This window comes from Adiantum capillus-veneris, chromosome 21, assembly GCF_014529385.1.
Source record: "Adiantum capillus-veneris isolate H3 chromosome 21, ASM1452938v2, whole genome shotgun sequence".
NCBI lineage: Eukaryota > Viridiplantae > Streptophyta > Polypodiopsida > Polypodiales > Pteridaceae > Adiantum > Adiantum capillus-veneris.
Window position 1 is genome coordinate 43066009 of NC_140951.1, and position 20310 is coordinate 43086318.

At 46.2% G+C, this 20310-nt stretch overlaps 1 protein-coding gene across 5 annotated transcripts in view; it reads right to left on the reverse strand.

Annotated features, from left to right (window-relative positions):
• Nucleotides 1-492: 492 nt before the first annotated feature.
• Nucleotides 493-20310, reverse strand: part of HEMG2 (Flavin containing amine oxidoreductase family) — a 134375-nt gene continuing 114557 nt past the window's right edge. For 4 of the 5 annotated variants that reach the window (XM_086493401.1, XM_086493403.1, XM_086493404.1 and 1 more), the window contains exons 17-18: nt 13578-13684; nt 493-737 (exon numbers count right to left, since the gene is read on the reverse strand). In XM_086493401.1, coding sequence (XP_086349527.1) covers nt 598-737; nt 13578-13684 — 247 coding nt within the window. In that variant the 3' untranslated portion in view covers nt 493-597. Of the gene's footprint in view, nt 738-13577; nt 13685-14380; nt 14943-20310 lie in introns of all 5 variants that reach the window. The other variant, XR_015185650.1, reaches the window with a different exon arrangement.

Genomic DNA, 20310 nt, shown 5'->3' on the forward strand with positions numbered 1-20310 from the left:
GAGAGAGAGAGAGAGAGAGAGAGAGAGAAGAAGAAGAAGAAGAAGAAGAAGAAGAAGAGAAGAGAATTTTAACGTCATAGGAAACTATCCCAAGAGACCTTAGAGATCTAGCCGACGAGGAGAGTTGAACTCAAGACCTGTTATTCAAGAGGGAAATGGCATAACCAATCTACCACACTTGGGTGATAGAAAGGTTATACCACTTTCCTCTTTTTATTAGCGCGCGCGCACACACACACCCACACACACCCGAGAAGAAGAGAATTTTAACATCGTAGGAAACTATCCCAAGAGACCTTAGAGATCTAGCCGACGAGGAGAGTTGAACTCAAGACCTGTTAATCAAGAGGAAAATGGCATAACCAATCTACCACACTTGGGTGATAGAAAGATAATACCACTTTCCTCTTTTTATTAGCATGCACACACACCCCCGAGAAGAAGAGAATATTTAGAGAGAGAGAGAGAGAGAGAGAGAGAGAGAGAGAGAGAGAGATGAAATAAAATGTTATATTAAATGTCTTCATATTAGGAGCAGAATATACACAGTATGCTTTAGGAAAGATCATTACAAGCTACAATACATGAAGAAGTTTTCTAGTGATCCACTTTGGTTACTGAGGCCATAGTGAATAACTTCCTTCCACCCGATGACTGCAAATAATCCAGAACTCGACCTGCAGCATTATATCCAGAGGCCATAGCCTTTCCTACGGCCAATCCATCTCTGTTATTTCCTGTGGATATCAAAAGAAAGAAAATGAATCTCTCTCTCTCTCTCTCTCTCTCTCTCTCTCTCTCTCTCAGGTTCAGTTCCAGGAACCTCGGATAAAGTTATGGCTCTCTGATACTTTAGTAGCCTCAGCTATGTTGTATGGCGTGGAGATATGGGGACCTTCTATAGGCCAGGATGGTTGGAGACGTATGGAGAGGCCCTTGGTATCTATGATCTCTCAATTGATCAGAGCCAAGACCTCCGTTACCCACATTTCATTTCTCTCTCTCTCTCTGGGAAAAAACATGCCTATATATCTGTGTACAGTGATCCCCTGAGGTGCTAAGAGAATATAGCCTGCCCCAAGGGTGTACTGACTGAGTGAAAGGGGCTAAGAGCTAAACAGGCTCAAGGTGGCTGGTGAGAGGAGTGCAGGATAAACCATTGCGGAGGACTGTAATGCCATATAATCTGTTCTCCCCTCATGGAGAAGAAGAGGGTAGTGTGCGCCCATCGCCGAATCAAACCAAGTCGTCTCTCACCAGCTGACCATGAGGGACCTGCTGTTGCACTCCACTGACTGCGAAGAGTGTGAATCAGATCTATCCAAGTGGAAGAGAGGATCTCCACTGCTGTGGAAGGGGTGGCGCGTATAACATGGTAGGATCTGGCGTCCCACACATTCCACAATGCAATACTAACAATGGTGGAGAAAATCTGGTCTCTGGGTCCGATATGTGCATCTCGCACCAAGGGGCGCATCATACTCAAGCTACCTCTCATGTAGCCAGATGGTGTCAGCATGTATACAGGGTCCAAGTCACAGCTTTGAAAGAAGTAATGAGGCCTTGATGCTGGATGTAGCCAGGAAACTGAACCCCACGTGAGAAAACCATACTGAAATCCTGCATGGCTCAAGAGAAGACTAACTACTGTCCATATCTCCACAGAGGCAGGCATCATGCATGACCACAAGCAGTGACTAATCCTCTCTGACTGCTGTAAACATCTCTCTCTCTCTCTCTCTCTCTCTCTCTCTCTCTCTCTCACACACACACACATGAGTTACGAGGATCAAAGATGCCTGGGTTTCTTTCTACTCCAGCTACGTAGACACAGAGAGAGCCTGTTGAGAGGAGAGGCCAGCCAGTCTCAGAGACACATCACAAACTTCTTTAGAGCAGACGCTGAACACCCGGAGGAGCTACTACCACAACAGAGCTTGTCGCCTCACACCACAGGCACACTGATCGACCGAGCGACTGAGCTGGGGAGATCCACATGCCCACAACTGCGGAGGACTACATAGCATCGACGGAGGCTACATCAGAGGATTCGGATCACTTTGGCCCGACATGCACGACGCTCGGTCAGACTATTGACCACGGAGGAGATTGATGAGATCTGCCAGCGACCGATGCTGGATCTCTTGTGACTTGTGATTTAGCTATCCCAGCTAGCTGCTTAGTTCACGCCTACCAGTTTAGGATTCCATAGTATTTTTATTTTGTGATTTTGTTACTCTGACTTTGTATCAGATCCACCACATTGTAATGCTCTGGTCTCAAAGGTCACTTTGGCCTTTCGAAGACGTTAATATAAAATTTCATTTCATCTCTCTCTCTCTCTCTCTCTCTCTCTCTCTCTCAAGATGACCAATCCATGTGCAGTCCCCATGTCTATCAAGTGTCGTCCATACTCAGTATGTTCCCCATCTTGTGATAGTCTGGATAGGCCCATCTCTACAACATCCAACTCTCTGAGCATCTCCTCAGAAGTATCATAAAAAACTGTCTGATGATGGGCAGTCCTAGCATTGAAGTCCCCTAGAATGATCATGTCACCATCTCTAGAGAACTCCCAGATGTCATCGTCCAAAATAGAAAAGGGGGACTGTCCTTTGGGTGGTGCATACACTGATGTACTCGGGGGGAAGTAGCAAATAGCAATGTAAAGATATCTGTCTCTCTGCTCTCAATTTCACCCACATGTACCTAGCTTGCTCATCCCTGCGAGCTATATGTATCAATGGCTGCAACTCCTCCCTGCATAACACTGCCACTCCTCCTAAGCCCCGCCCTCTGTGCTCTGATCGTGTCTCCTGTCTATAGGCGGTCTCCCATCTGTATCCACTAATGTGAGGTATAGACTGCCCATGGGCCTGATATGCCTCAGAGTAGAAGATGATCTCTCTCCCACTAAAACTTTCCTCAAAAGCATTTGACACAGTACCCAAAGCTAGATTGATGCGCAGATTACAGGAGATGAGAGTTGTCACGGGGACGTGGCAGCTGTTAACTATGTCACGAGGACATGGCAACTGCTAACTTTAGTTGTTGGTTTCTTTCCAATGGGTTTTGTTTTATTTTTGAGACCCTCTTTTTGAAGTAGCAAACGGTCGGACATTGTGTGGCCAATGTGAACGGTAGTTTCACCGCAGACGGGAAGTGGTCAGCACTGGAATTTGTATAGTAAGAGGATGTCTAGGCTCAGAGCAAGATCATATAGGTCCCCCTGTCGCACTTAGCAAGTTGGTGGATACTAGGCAGTGAACTCAATAAAGGCATAAAGTCAAGGTGGGACTACCAACAAAAAGTATCCGACAGTTGGGCCACATTGCACTTTTGGATGCGGTCACAATGAAAATAGATGGTCAGATGACCAGTGGGAGCCCAACGGAATCATTTCCTAAAATTTAGGGAGCTGCTATTTTGGGCCGTGAAATGTGTTCGCGTCATCACCTTCGGTATGACTAGGGGAACATTTTACAACTTTGCCGCTAAGTCAACTGGGCAACCAGTCGGGAGATTTTTAAGCGGCAAACCCGAAACGGGAAAATGCTTGTAAATGCGCCTAGTGGCACAAGCACTTGCCTCATGCATCAAGAAGTGGTGCTGAATTTATAGCTGGGAGGCTCATTTTTTAGTTTCCTGCCATAGGTTAAGAGCTATGGAGTGCTTCCTTTCCCTCTATGTACAGTGTGGTGCAAAGAGTGATTCCCTGCACGCTACACATTGCTCTCTCTCTCTCTCTCTCTCTCTCTCTCTCTCTCTCTCTTACGTGCAGTTAAGTGATGCCCCACAAGAGGGCTTTTCATTTCGCTAATCCCCCGCAGGTACAGGTGAATTCGGAGAGGTTTCACGTGAGAAATCTCGTCCGATTCAAAGGGCAGTAGCCCTACAAGTGCGAGAGCTCAAGGTCTTGCTACAGATGCAACCGGCACGCGAAACGGAGCCCAAAACAGGGAATTTCAGTCTGCTGTGTATTTTTGCAGGTTTAGGGTTTTGGCCCTAAACGGTCCCTAATACCCCCAGGAGGTTTGGGGACGCGAGGGGACCGCTGTAAAGGTGATCTCGTGCATTTTTGGGGCAAAAAACAGAGAATTCAGCGTGCTGCAGATTCTCGCCAGGTTTTGCAAAGTGTCCGTATGCGTCGGGAAAGTCATCTATTGCGTGAGGATACTGACTGTGAAGCGTCCTAGTGCCGAAATCGGGTCAGAATAGGTGTTTTTCAGCCTGGATTATGCAGGGCAGCTCGTAGGAGATCACAGGTTTTATTCCCTCTGTTAAAGAATAAAGAAATACCGAAAGGGGCGCCAATTTTGGGGCCTACAGGTTGTCGGTGTCTGCTCGGGGCATTCTAGCTTCCGAGCCGTGTGCATTCAAGTGTTAATTCCCGTCGCAGGTTCTTTTTGTAAAGTGCTCTGTGTGCGTGTCTAAAGTAAAGAATTTCGGGTGAAAGCCAACGCCTACTGCCCCACGGGCCGGTTTCAGGAGTACCCACAGAGCTCATTTGGGGGGTCACTTTGGTCTCATAGGTCACTTTGGCCTTTTGAAGACGTTAATATAACATTTCATTTCATTTTCATCTCTCTCTCTCTCTCTCTCTCTCTCTCTCTCTCTCTCTCTCTCTCTCTCTCTCTCTCAAATAACAGGTCTTGAGTTCAACTCCTCGTCGGCTAGATCTTTAAGGTCTCTTGGGATAGTTTCCTACGACGTTAAAACTCTCTTCTTCTTCTTCTTCTTCTTCTCTCTCTCTCTCTCTCTCTCTCTCTCTCTCTCTCTCTCTCTCTCTCTCTCTCTGAGGAGAGCTGAAGAGAGACATCCCCAGAGACAGATCACAGATTTCTTTACACTAGATATTGTACACCCAGAAGAACAGACAGAGGAGCAGCCAACGGTGGAGAGGTCACTACTGGCATTCTCATAGACCGAGCATTGGAGCTAGGAGATCTAGACGACCCCGATGGAGAAGAGGAGCTACACAGTTTCGAAGGAGGCTACGGCAAATGATTCAAGCCATACTCTTTCGTCGTCCACAGTGCAGATGAAGATGGATCTCTACTCCCCTCCCATATTGTCTTCACATTGTACTGCTTAGTTTAGGATCCTGCAGTATTTATATTTTGTTGTCCTACTTTAATTTATTTTGTTAATCTGACTTTGTATTAGATACACCGCATTGTAACTTTCTGATCTCATAGGTCACTTTGGCCTTTTGAAGACGTTAATATAACATTTCATTTCATTTCTCTCTCTCTCTCTCTCTCTCTCTCTCTCTCTCTCTCTCTCTCTCTCTCTCTCTCTCTCATAAAGGGTACTTAAATTGATTTCTCAACATTGTATCAGATTCACCAATTGTAACTTTTTGGTCTTATCCATCACTTTGGCCTCTTGAAGACGTTAATATAACATTTCATCTCTCTCTCTCTCTCTCTCTCTCTCTCTCTCTCTCTCTCTCTCTCACACACACACACACACACACACACACACACACACACTTTTTTTTTTTTTTGTAAATCTGCTTTGATTAATTTACAAGTGGGAAACCTCAAAGCGAGGAAAACCCACAAAAAGAAAGGGATACAAAAGACGGAGCACTATGAGGTTCCGAAGGCTAGAAACAGTCAAAGTAAATCCTGTAGGTATCAAGAGTGATGTTTCCAGCTTCATAGGCAAAATGCAGCGCTTGACCAAGACATAATTTGAAATAGGGAAAGGGGGCAACAAAAGTGCCCTGGAACATTAAGGAGTTCTTATGATGCCAGATTGCCCACATAGTCCAAAGTCTGACCCAGGTGAAGAAGACCGCAAACTGAGATTGTGGTGATCGAAGCACCCCAAAAAGCCAAAATCGTCTGTGAAAAGAGCCGGAAGGAAAACGTAGTCGAAGAGCAGTCGACACTTGCCGATTGAAGGCTCTGGAGTGACGACAACACCACAGCAAGTGTGGCACGGTCTCCTCAGCTTCAAGGCATCTGGGGTAGCGGGAAGGCGCAATATGCCGAGCATGCAACACACTGCCAACAGGTAGAGCTCCCACCAAGCACCGCCACAAGAAAACACGTTCCTTCAAAGGCAGATGACTCTGCCAAATGCGAGACAATGCGTGTTGCCACCACAAGGATGACTCGGAAAGCGACCACAGCTGATTACCCCGATGCACAATCCATACATCAGACTGAAGAATGGCATAGACACTGGCAGCTGAGATGCAGTCCAATCTAGTAGTAGCCAGATTCCAATCAGAGAAGCAAGAGTCTTCATTCAGAGGAGGAATGGGCGAATGAGCAGCAAGCATGTTTTGAATCTCCCGCCAGAGAGGAGAATAGTGAAGACCCAACCGAAAGCGGGAGACGGCATCAGTGAAAGATAGAACATAACCCGAGTCATCAACCACCTGATGCACCTGACAGATTCCTTTTTGGGAAAGAAAATACGCTTGGCGAGGAGACCGTTGAACCAAAGTCAAAGCAAAAACCCTGCTCCAATGCAGACTCTCCAAGCGAAGAGAGTTACCCGCAGAGGATTGTCGACCATCCCAAGCCAAATGCGAAGTGACAACCTTCCAATGAACAATTAGAGAAGAAGTAAAGGGACATCTAGGAATGTGTCCTTCAAGCTTCCCAAAAACAACATCCCAATAAGTCAGTTGCCAATGACCAAAAGAAGGGGTGACAATGTGCGCACATAAATGTACGACCATGAGAGCCGAGGGTTGTTGCTGCTCCACCAAAAATGGCAACAACATAGCTTTTCGAGCCAGAAGATGACGTCTCAAGTCCAAAATATTCAACCCTCCAAGCCGCTTGGGAGAACACAGCTTGTCCATAGATAGAAGCCGAATGCCCCTCTTGGTAGACGAGGTCCACCAAAAATGTTCTAAAATATTGGACATGAGAGACTGCAAGTGCAACCGGGCACAACCGAGGCCAGGATAACAAAGGCAAGTAAAACTGCACATAAACCACAAGGATGCATTGGACAATCCTGAGACGCACATAAAGTGGCCACGTGGACAATTTCCAATAATTCAACTTGGAATGTAGACGTTGGAGCACCCAATCCGTTTTCTTGATAGCCGATACATTCCAACCTAGCGGATAACCCAAATGGCGAACCAGAACATGGGGAGGAACAATCTCCCGAGGCCACAATATCTTATGCCAGTCACTCTCTTTCAGAGGCAATAGCTTGGATTTGCAAAAGTTAACTTTGAGACCTGCTACCAATCCAAACAAGTGAAGAGTATGCATAATCTGTTGTATATCATCATAGTTATTACGAGGCATGAACAAAGAGTCATCCGCATAACCTTGACCAACAAACTGTCGACCAAAAGGTAAAGTAAGGCCATGTAGCCTACCAATGGAGGTCAAGGAATCCAAATACATAAACAAGGGATGAGTAGCGATCGCATAAAGCAAAGCACTCAGAGGGCAGCCCTGCTGTACCGACCGTCCCAAAGGCCAAGATTCTCTGAGAGAACCATCCAGCAAGCCTACAGAAGTACTGTTTGCATACAAGAAAAGCACGACACGGGATAGCCTAGGCCCAAAGCCCAAATGTCGCATGCAATGTAATCCCAAAGAATAGTATCAAATGCCTTTTCAACGTCAACCTGCATGACTAATACATCCTGTCGAGTATATTTTGCACATTCCATACCAATAATGACATTTGCGAGGATATCAGTAATTTGACGTCGCGGAATGCAGCCGTATTGAGATTGATGCAAGCCTTCATGCAGAAAGCATTTGAGTCGGTTACCAAGCATTTTTGCCATTAATTTATATACCACAGGCATAAGTGTAATAGGCCGCCAATGTGAAAATTCTTCACACAATGCATGCTTAGGGATCAGCTTGAGCAAACCTTCTTTCCAAGAGGAGGGTAATTCCTGCTGTTCCCAAGCTGTATTCATCATGAATAATAGAGGCAACTTCAAATAATCCCAAAAAGCCAAGAAGAATTCCACAGAGAGACCATCCCAACCAGGAGCTCTCCATCGACCTAAATCAAGCAAGCTGGCATACAATTCCGACTCAGTGAAAACAGCTTCCAAGTCTTGAGCCTGCCGCAACGAGAGAATGGAAGTGACATGCGATAGAAACATGTGACGCGCTTGGCGAGCTTCTCTCGTGGGAGAAGAAGGGCCTCAAAAATCTTGCCATAATGAGAGCGTAGGGCTAGTGCTAGCTCTCGAAAAGTGGAGGTCCACTCCCCTGACGGTAATTTAACTCTCCGTATAGCTTGAGATTGCCTCGAGTGATGCAAATGTTGAAAGAATTGTTTAGAAGCACATCCTTTATCTGCAAAAGCCTGTTGACGAGCTCGAGTGTGCCATTTGGCCAATTTTCTCTCATCATTGTGCCTTAATATTGCACGAGCAGAAAACAACTCAGTCATTTGAGCATCAGTAAGAGAAGAATGATTAGCCAAGTGCATTAATCGGCTACAAGCATCCTTTGCCTGGTTAACCTGTTCCCTTAATTGTGACAAATAATCCCTGCCATAATCTTGTATAACTGATTGAACATGCATAACAAAACGAAACCATGCTATGTCCATGTCAACATACATCTGGGAGAGCAAAGGCGGGATGATATTCACAATCATAGTGCGAAAAGGCTCATGCTTGAGATAAGCATTATTGACATGAAGAAGTCTTTCTTGGGTAGACAATCATTGACGTCAAAAGAGCCAAAACGAAGTTTCAAGCATACGGGAAAATGATCTGAGAGACACATAGCATAATCAATCCTCATCTCGCATATAAAGTCATCATATTGTTGCATGTGAAAAAGATACCAGCGATCCAGCCGAGCGCGATACATGGATTAAGCATTGTGCTGAAAAGTAAAGCCTGGATCAGTCGCATGCAAAAAGGGCCACAAATCAAGCCCATTACAGGTCGACATAAATTGGTCCCAAGATTACCGTTCCATATGAAGCGTGTGAGAATGGCCAGTAGTATTATCCGCAAGGTTTGGTGCATTTTAAAATCCCCGCAAAGAAAGGCATTGGAACGTCAACAATAAGAAGAGATAGCACTCCACAACCGTGCTCTATCTGTAGAAGCTGTGTATGCATATAATCCTCCAAATTCGAAAACTTCTCCATTAACAATACATTGGATGACCATCCATCTCCCAGCCGGGTCATTAAAGACCAAGGTCGGGAAGAGTTCATGTCGAACAAGCATAAGCACTCTAGAATGGCCAGCTGATCCTGCATAAGCTATCCAGTAGCCCGCAAAGAAAATTGGTGTTGGTTATGCTCTTGAAGAACCGCAATGTCTGCTTTACATGTATGTACATAGTGCCAGGTAAGCCGCCACTTATCGTGATTGCATAACCTATGCACATTATAGGAGATGCAATTCAAAGAACTATGCATTCTATATGGTATATACAGTGGACAAGGAAACACCGAAAGAAAGGGGGGAATAAAACTCAAGTACTAGTGCCCATCAACACATCCTCCCCAGCTGAAGGTGCCTGAGAAGGTGGGTCAATACCTGGACCTGGATATTGAAAGGAAATGCACCTTGCGATGAAGAAGCTTCTTTAGTAACAACCTCCTTGTAAGAACGAACAACCTTGTCCCAAGCTTCAGCCAAAGAAGTGTTGTCATTACAAGGGAGTTTTTTATGCGCAACATTCTTCAAAGGAGGCATATAATTACGAGAAGATGCCGGAACACGAGGTGTAGCAGCTTTGACGGGTTTCTTGGGCACTATCCAAGTTTGAGAGGTCGAAACCTGTTCTTTTCCCTTGTCTTTAATATTTGGAGAAGCAGAAAGTGCAGACAATTGTACTTGTTTCCCCTTGCCTTTAATCGCCCCAGCTGAGGGGGAGGAGGTTGAAACTCCTTTAGTTTGAACCTCAGTAGAAGGTTCCGGAGGCGAGCGAGGTTGAGGAGCAGGGACTGCTGAAGGAGGTGGTTGCAGATTTGGTTCCGAACATTCGGACTGCATATGACCAAATTTGCCACATCGGAAGCAAGAATTTGCAAACTTGCCCTATTTAAGCTTAAATGGGCGCTTTCCAACCACTGTATCCCCAGAATCAATCGAAATACCTGCTGGTGTGGGGATATCCGTGTCCCACAAAATACAAATACGGTTTGTGTTTGCCTCCAGCTTAGGAGGGCAAATGACTTTGCCTAACTGAGCAGCCAACAAAGGAAGAAAATGACGCCAAGTGCGAGGAAAGTCGACCACCTCAGCCCCGACGGGACACGTGACGAATGAGACTTTGATAGTCCTTGGTAAGAGCCCAGGGCAGCACATGAGTCATCTGCGTATTGAAGAAAAGAGGAGACATTTCAAGCAAAGCATCCCGAGCATCCATGTCAGCCAGCAAGACTTCGTAGAACCCTTGCGCACCAAAGTAAACCCCTCGGATTGCTTGCCGTTTGAGTAGGAAATCAACCCATTGGCTTACATCCTGAGCAGTAGGCATTCTACCCGGGAAAAAAAGAATCACAACGTTAAGTGCATATTGAGCAACGGGATCCATGAGCTCCTGTATAGGGATGCGCACTTCCATAACAAGAGCGGATCCTTCCCAGGCTTGACGTGCATCCTCGAAGTCCTCATGCAAACATTCTTTGTTAAGACTCAAAGCATCCATCTCCGAAGTTTCCATGGCTTTCCGATGCTTATATATACACTGATCAGTCGAATCCATGTGAAGCTCTCACACACACTCTTCTTTTTTTTCTTTTTTTTTGGGAGTTTTTGATATATGACTGCTATATACACAGGCACACACACACACACCGGCTAGCTGTACAAAAACACACACCCCTCTCTCGCACACAAGACGACGGAAGGAGGACCGCGTGCAGGCGAAATCAAACTTCCATCCCCGGCGCACTGTGAAGGGCCTGCACAGGTAGATGTTGTGCAGAACAGAGTCGCACGCCAGACGAGGCCGAAGGATTCACCACACCCAAATCCCCCACCACACCTCTCTCACACACACACACACACACACACACACACACACACACACACACACACACACACACACACACACACACACACACACACACACACACACACACACACACGGGCATTCGCTCAAATCAAAGTAGCGAGTTTGCAAAAGCAAAGGAAGCAGACATGGACGTCAATGGAAATGGACGTATCCAGCATGCTGCGCCCTTTCCTCTTCTGCGGGAGCTAACAAGAACTTGATAGTGTCCAGCTGCCACACTCACACACACACACCTCGCTGCACCAAATCACAGAAGCTACAGCCTGCCCGTTGCTGAGGATTGATGAGCAAGAAGGCTGCGTGCTGGTAGGGAAAACGTCCAGACACCTGCGCAGTTATGGTTTGCGACCTGCGGTGGTCAGGGTTTGTGGCCTGAGACTGCTAGGGTTCGCGGTAAAGTACTGAGGGCTGGCTTCAATACACACACACTCACATGCACACAGACCACACACACACACACCAACTTGACAGTATCTCGCCTTCCGACAACAGCAAAGCCGAACAGGATGGAGGAAAGAGGACTTGGGGAAGGAGTGAGGAAGCTGTTGTGAGGGCTTGAACGACGACCGCGAAATCACACACACGCACACACACACACAATGGGAAAATATAATACAAAAGTCACAAGAGTACTAGGAAAGGGAATGACTGCAGTATGCCAGGGGTGGCTCATCATTGGTGAAAAGGCTTGCATGGTCTATGGTGCTGAACTGCCAATGAAGGCACCGTTTGAGGCGCCCAATGTGATGGTGCACTCCAGAATGAGAGTCTAAGACAAACACATTCTTGCGTATCCAACTATGCCAAGAGCCCCAAAAATACAGAAAGGAGAAGGCAACAAACATTTGTCGCACATGCCACAGGGCAAGACAAAAACCTGTGTCTGTATGTTCCATGGACTAGTATGCAGAATAAGCAAAAACTGTTGGAATATTGCGCAGAGAAAGGACAACAGCTAATTGAAGACCATCCATTAGCATCCGCCAAACAAAGACCTGATACTTGAAGGAGAAGCATTGACCCATCCCACCATGATTGTGAATGCCACCAAGCTCACCTTTTTTGATAACCCTTAAGGAATTACCCTTTCCACTAGCCATGCCTGATCCTTAATAAGCAAGTGATAGATTTGGCTGGCTGAAGCATGCTTCAAAGCCAATTGATGCATAATTTCCAAATCCTGCCAAGGCGCAACAACGTCAAACTCAGGAACTAGATACCTCAGGAACTGGATACCTGGGAGACAAGGAATCCAAGATTGACGTCCACAAATCACGATAACCCCAAGGCACATCAAAAATCTTGCACACTGACCTAAAGGACATCAATGTCCTTTGTGTAGGTAGAACTGCATACGCAACTGAGACTAGACCCAATCTTGCCACCCTGTTTAACTTTGATCGAGCTTTTTGTTTTCCATTCCAGTTACGAAGCCAAAATTTTGGTTTGCAAAGAGGTCATTGCAATCGATTATCGATACGATGCCAGAAGATCTTATGAAGGAGGACTTACCAAGAGCTCACCAGATGAGATATAAACGTTGATGATCTCAGCTTGATAGAATCAGCATTAATAATATGCCACCACGATCAGGGATCCGAGTTTTGCCATTCAAATATACCCACATCTTCTAAGAAGTATCTAGCTATAGAGACCCAAGGCTGCTCACTACCCGTATCTTTGAACAAGTGACCGACGAAGAGCTATCATGTGAGCCTTTACAGTCAAGATGCTCCCCCCCCCCCCCCCCCCCCCCAATTCTTTTAGATGTACATATGTGATCCCATGAAATTTAAGTAATCCCTGATTGCTTACCACCCTTTTCCAAAACATAAAGCGCATAGGCTGTGTAAGTTCTCTGAGACGAGTTTTTTACCAGGGCAATAGTGGCAAATAAAAAGAATCATAGACAACATGATAGGTTGAGTAGCCTTCAGACATGGATGAAATGGCCAAGCCTATAATTTCCAGTACACAATCTGTCCATAATGAGAGTTGATATCCAATCCTAAAGTTGCTGAGATGAAACTTGCACACCGTGTAGGGTCCTAGCTGTCTAGTGATCTCACCTTATGCACCCACTTCTCCTTGCCATCTCAAATACAGCAAATCACTTTCAGTGCAGTTGATAAGGGCTGATTTGCTGGTGTTAATAGTCAGCCATGAAGCCGAGGCCATAAAACCCCGTCCAAGTTTCCTCCTAAAGTCTACCCCGACATGAATACCTGAAAGCGCACTTGTGATCCTGCATGCATAGAATGACCTCTGCCAGCTTAAAAGGAGGTTACTGATTGTCTTTTGACAGAAGTTGGGGCATAAAACAACCTGGTTTGGGCTTCACTTGCTCATATCTGTGCGGATCATGTTCAATCATTTTACTATAGATCAATTGAGGCTGTATAGTGCAAACTTGTAAATTGTTACCATATGAAACATAGGGTGACTGGGCAAGGAGGACCATTTCTACATGTTGAGTCTAACTTGGGATGACTGCCAGTGCCAGGTTTCCATACACCTTAATTTAAATTAAATAATAGTAAGACTGCAATCATCCCTAAGTAAACAAATCATAGATACCAGCATAGAAGAACCCAGGAAGATCTTCCTCCAGCTTCTGCAGTGCATCAAAAACCCCATCATAACCTGGTCCATACTGTGGAAAAGCTCTGCTCCAGAAAACATGCCTGCAAAATATCCATGTGTGACACAAGCTCATGTACGTTGTGCTTTCATAATAAAGAACAATTTTCTTTGAACACGATTTGTTTCAAAGATAAAGCAAAACAAACACTCTAGTCTCTCCTTCTCTCTGTAAAATTTGGGGAAGCAAGCAAGAATGTAAACCAAGCAGTTATATAGGAGCACAAGCTGTTATAAGAAATTCCATCACTGAGTCGCGAGTGCTCGCCACTGAAGCAGCCAAACCTTTTGCATATGAAATCATGGCTTTTATATGTCATTTTTGTCAAGTCTTTTCCTAAAATAGCAGCTCACTATCATTGAGCTTTCGGTCATTGTTTATCTTACCTTTTCCTTTTGTCCCCAAAGAGGGATGTCCTACAAATGATGTATCTGATTTGTCCTTTAGGTCCACTTCAGCCTCAAAAGGTTGTTAATCGGACTCTTTTCTTTTGCATAATATGTAATCATATTGACTATCAAAAAGGATGTACATTGTCAATCAGCCAATCAAACAGCTATGTGCAAAGACTAGAAGGGGCCAATATTGGACAAAAACATGAAAGAACAGACAGCCAAGATGGCAAAGCAGTTATGCAAGAGAGTATGCAATGAATGTTGCCGCCAAGATGACATATTTCCTGAATCCAAATTTGTGCATTTGCCACAAAAATGATCCCAGCAATGGTCAACGAAGATACCTTCCAAAGCAAGATGCCTCTCAACCGGAATACGGAAGTTGAGTATGTCAGCCTCGGAACAATACATCTCTCCACTAAGTAGCATATTTTTTAACCCACCCACCAAACCTTGTTGGCCTCGACATGCCAAATGCTTTCCTCCAATATAGACATAATGCTTTGTTGAGTACACAGGAATCGACGCACACCCTAATCTTCTTCGGCTGCTTCTTGGGGACGATGACCATGGGAGAGAGCAACTCTGTATGCTCGATCCGGAAAGTGATCTTGGCTACCTCCAGCTTCTTAAGTTCTTGTTTGACTGTAGCAGCATTGTAAGCCTTGCTCTGACCAGACAGGTGCCTTTTACTAGTGGTATAGTATGCATGCCGAACTCTTGGGACGATGACCATGGGAGAGAGCCACTCTGTATGCTTGATCCGGAAAGTGACCTTGGCTACCTCCAGCTTCTTAAGTTCTTGTTTTACTGTAGCAGCGTTGTAAGCCTTGCTCTGACCAGACGGGTGCCTTTTAGTAGTGGTATAGTATGCATGTCGAACTCTTGTGGAATGCCCTTCAAATCCTGAGAAGAACATGCAAGCGCATTTTTGTAAGACTGTATGAAAGAGATTACCTACTTAAGTAGTAGTGAGTGGTCCCACTGCCATGCTGCCAACAATATAGGCCTTGGGTGACGGGACGTGCTCTGATCTGAGATTGAACTCCTTAGCTGGGTCCTGGGATGAAGGGGGCCGTTGATCTGAGGCTCTACAGCAGCTCTTATGCATTTGTGTCATGTTCCGGAGTTGTGTCAATTTTGAATTCTGCAATCTTGTGCTGTAGCCAGCCTTTGGGTAGCTCCTCCGGTGGGAGGTCTTCAAGAGTGCATTCCTTCATCTTAGGTGGAAGGTTGGTAGACTTGGTCTGTAGGTGGCATTGGAGCAATTTGGGCTACAGGTAACAGGGGATTTCTTCCCCGACACTGATTTGTTATTGGGTCTCCTAGGCCAAAAGACTCACCCTCAACCTCAAGATCACAGTCAAAACTCAGAACTGACACGTAGGGAACTCGCCTCAACCTCAAACTCCGTGGTGTTATCAGGAATAGAGTCACTGATTGGAGTCTGTCCAAGGCTTGCATGAGGTCTTTCCCAGTCATGAAGCGCCTTAGTATGTCGGAGCCATGGCCTGCCAATGAGAAGGGGGAATCCACCCTCCCCCAGAAGATATCGGACCGCTGCACTTGCAATGGAACCTTTTCTACTATACCCAATGGCACCACTGTCCTTTGATCAGCTAATGTGACCAAGAAATGTGCCCATCTCAGGCACAGACTGACATGCATCCCACCATCTAGTTTCTGCAAAAGTCGACGATGCAGAAGCGTACGAGAGAGAGAGAGAGAGAGAGAGAGAGAGAGAGAGAGAGAGAGAGAGAGAGAGAGAGAGAGAGAGAGAGAGAGAGAGAGAGAGAGAGAGAGAGAGAGAGAGAGAGAAATGAAATGAAATGATATATTAACGTCTACAAGAGGCCAAAATGACCTATGAGACCAACTGATTACAATGATGAGTCTAGTACCAAGTCTGGGTACAAACAAGAAAACTACAAACAAAGAACTGATAGGAGTGCTACCGACTCCTATGGGTGGCTGGTAGGCTGAGCAATGGTATCATGCCATAAAGGTACAAAGTGGGGATCAGTGTCACCATGATACAATATAGCAGTAGCATGAAGCCTATCCCGATCGACATTCTGGGTGTCGTGCTAGAATCCTGTGGATCCTCTGCCGCAATCTCCGCCGGTGCTGCGTGGCTCCCCTCCTCAATCACGGTCGTCTCGATCTCCCTAACTCTATAGCTCGATCAATGAGAGTACCGCTGATGTGTGTATGGGTGGGAACCGAGCTCTCTGGTGGTGGTGTCCCCTCTGACTCTGTGGTACTCAGACTGAAGAAATCTGAGATGCGTCTCTGGGACTGTCTCTGTCTTTGCCCATTCAATAGAGCGTCTCTATGTCTCTGAATCTCAAGTAGGAATAATCCGAGACATCTTTGATCCTGGTATCTCATGACTCTGTCTAACGAGTCAAAACCATCTCTGAATAGACAATGAAAGCGTCCCCGTATCTCATAGTAGACTGTGCATCGACATATGTAGTGAAACTCTGTCTCTGGCTCTGCATGGCATAACTGACATATCCTACTGTCTGTTGGTATGCCTCTGAATCTACCTGTCTCAATCCCAAGCTGGTGTGAAGATGTGCGAATCTGGCCAATAGCACATCGTAACCTATGAGATAGATGTGTGTCCATGTAATTGGGACGTGTGACAAATCCGTCTGTCGTGAGTTGAAGAAGATGTTCTCTATAGAAAACCCTCTTCGTACCCAACTCCCGTGATGGTTCTATCCATGTCCTCTTGCTATCAAGCTGGATAAGATCTTGCCGAATGAGTCTAGTAGTCTCCATCCGTGTAAGAGCCAAGGATGGTGCATCAAGAGAATACTGGAAAGGGGGCAGCCTCTCCATGCTGAAACCATGCCTCTGAAACCATGTGCTCATCTGTGCATACCAACATGATGTATCTCCCTGTAATGCCAGCTGTCTGGATGACTCGAGAGCAAGCCTGGCATACCTGTCCCTGGTGGTGTCCCATAAGCTGTGTACAAATGATACTGACCTGGTGAGTGCCTCAACCTCCATAGGTGGGGCAGCCAGCTCCGCTCGTATGATGTCATGTGGGACTGAGGCCTTGGCTCTAATCAACCTAGAAATCATAGATATCAGGGGTCTCTCCATATTAGTCCATCCAGCACTGTCAATAGACGGTCCCCAAACCTGAACCGCGTAGTGCATAACTGAAGCGACCAAAGTATCGAAAATCCAGAGCTTTGTTCGAGGTTCCTGGAACTGAACTTGCGAACAAATCCTCTCTAAACCACCTAGGGCTGCATAGGCACGAGTCAATCTAGTGTCTGCTGCCACTTTCAGTGTGAACCTCGGTCCACTAAAGACCACCCCAAGATATGTGTATGCATCAATGTACTCCATACTGTCCTGTCCATATGTGAAAGTAGGTGCTGATCTCCTAACCCACTGTGGCGTAGTATTAAATACCATGACCTTGGTTTTACCAAGGTTGACAGACAATCCACTATCCTCTGCAAAACTATGCAATGCGTCCAAATGTCTCTGCATACCCTCTGGCGATTCTGATATCAACACGATATCGTCAGCATACAATAAAAGAGGGATCCATGTCCCTGCAAGCTGAGCACCTCTATCTCCTCCTCTGTCAATATAATCAGAGACCCCATCAACATACATACCAAATAAAGTAGAGGACAGTGGGCATCCCTGTTTCACTCCGATGGTGGAGTGAACTATGTCGGATATCCCCTCTGATGTGCGTACATGACCCATCACTGAACTGTACAATGCCATGATCCCCCACATCAGCTCTGTGGGTACTCCCAATTCCATAAGCCGGTGCATCAATCTGGCCCTCGGCACTGTGTCAAAGGCTTTGCGAAAATCCACAAAGCTGCAGTATATCCGTCTACCATGTGCTCGACCCTCCTCAATGATAGCTCTGAGTGTAAAGACATGATCTAGTGTGGAGAAACCCCTTCTGAAACCAGCCTGCCCAGGTGCTCGTATGCCCATAATCTCTGCCCAACTGCTCAGCCTATGCTCGAGGATGGATGCATATAACCGTGCCAATGTGTGTCCTACCATGATAGTACGGTAATTCCCCGGCACTGTGGGGTCACCTGTCTTGAAGATAGGTATAATAGTAGATAATCTCCAAGACTCAGGGAGACCCTCACACATGACACGGTTGAATAGCCGTGCAAGCATCTCTGCCAACAAATCCCCAGCATGTATAATGTGCTCTGCTACCAAACCCTCATGATCCTGTGCCCGTCTGGTCTTCATCCTGTCAATGGCCTCCTGTACCATCTCAGTGGTAAAGAAGGTGCTCGTAGCCGGACATGGCTGTGGTGGGTCTGGTAATGGTGGTTGTCCAGGTACAGTGTATAAAGATGTTGCATACTGCCCCCATATCTCTGTAGAAGTAATCACTGGTGGGGGAGACTTCTCATGGAATAGACGCCAAGCCTCTCCTGAATCTCTACTAAGGAAGAGATGATATAAATCTTGCTCCATCTGGACCAAGAAAGCTCGCTTCTTCCGCCGCACTAGTCGTCGTGTAGCAATGCGAGACTGTCTATAGGTGATCACTCCCAATGTCAGGTCCCGCTGTATCTGAGCTCTCCTCTGTCGACACTCCTCATCATACCAGTTGTTCTGAGGCATGTGCCCAGAACGACGTCTCTGCCCAGGCTGAGTGTGTGGATATGCCTCTGTCGCTGCCCCATGTAATGTCACTGTCAGCATAGATGTGATCTCCTCCACTGTGTATACTGGCTCTGATGTGCATAAAAGCCTACGTATCTCCTCTACATAGACTGAGTCAGTCTCTGGTGTAAAAGTATAGCGTGTATGTCCACCACCCCGTGAGGCCTGAGATGTATTGTACTCAAAGGAGACTGATAATGTTAAAAGTGCATGATCTACTGCTATCCCAACTGGCCTGGGCCCCACTGTGAAATCCTGAATGTGAGAGATAAAGCTCGGATGTGTCAGAACATAGTCTACAGTGCTGGACCCATGTCTATGTGGAAAACAAGTAAAACCTGTGGACAATGGGAAAGTCGTTAAGCCATTCAGTATGGCTAAACTGTGAGTAGTCGTCATCTCTCTCAGGTATCTCCCATACTCTGTATGCTCTCTGTCGTGTGAGCATCTCTCAAGTCCCAACTCCTCTGGCTCTAGCTCTCTAAGCATCTCCTCTGATGTGTCATAGAAGACTGTCTGTGAGCTGCCTGTACGGGCATTGAAATCCCCCAGGAGTATGATGTCTCCATCTTTGGAGAACTCCCAGATATCATCATCAAGTACAGAGTAAGGAGACTGTCCTTTGGGTGAAGCATATACTGAAGTGCTGGGAGGAAAATAGCATATGGAGATGTACAAGAAACGTCCAGTCTCTGCCCTCAGCCTCACCCACAAGTATCTGGCCTGATCATCTCTCCGAACTATGTGCAATAGTGGTTGGAGCTCCTCTCTGAAAAGAACTGCTACACCTCCTGATCCTCTAGTCCCATGCGTAGTTCTGGTGCATGTCCTACAAGCTGTCTCCCATCTGTATCCTGATATGTGCGGCATCAACTGTCCTGGAGCCTGATGAGTCTCTGAGTAGAAAACAATGTCTCTGTCTCTGAAGCTATCCTCAAAGGCCCCCACATCAAGTCTATACGAACCATTACAGTTCCAAACTGCCATCCTGAGAGTGGTCCCATAGGTCTCGCACCGTCATGTAGAGCGGTGCTCTGTAATCACTACTCGTCCATTTCTGTAGAAAGCTAACTTCCCCTTCTCCCTTGCTGCTATAATCTCTGGCATGACCTCTCTCATATGTGCAAGCTGTGAGAGCGTAAGATCATCTCCTAAAAAGATACCTGTTTTCTTGAGGGTTGGCCTCTTCTTTAAAAAGTCTTTCTTTTCTTCCATGGAGGGAAAGCGCAAAATGAGAGCCCGTCCTTTTGAACTCTCCCCATTACCTTCACTCTTCTTGCCCACTCTCCAAGCTTGTGTGTGCGAGGGCTTCTCCACCCCCATCATGGACATGAGGCTCTTCACCTCTTGGTCCACCATATCTGAATCTTTTAGGCCGGTCACTCTCACGTGTAGAGCGCGTACCCTTCTTCGTTGTTCCTCTTCTAGTGTTTTGTTGATGATGTCGGGTGTAGTCGGAATTTCCTTGCCCTTTCCCTTCTTGACAACTTCAATCCATTTTTCAGCCTCGTCCATTTTCTTTTGCGTTTTGGAGAGAACCTCCACCCATGAGGTCTTCATTTCTCCTTCCTCCTTTATTTCTTTGACTTGT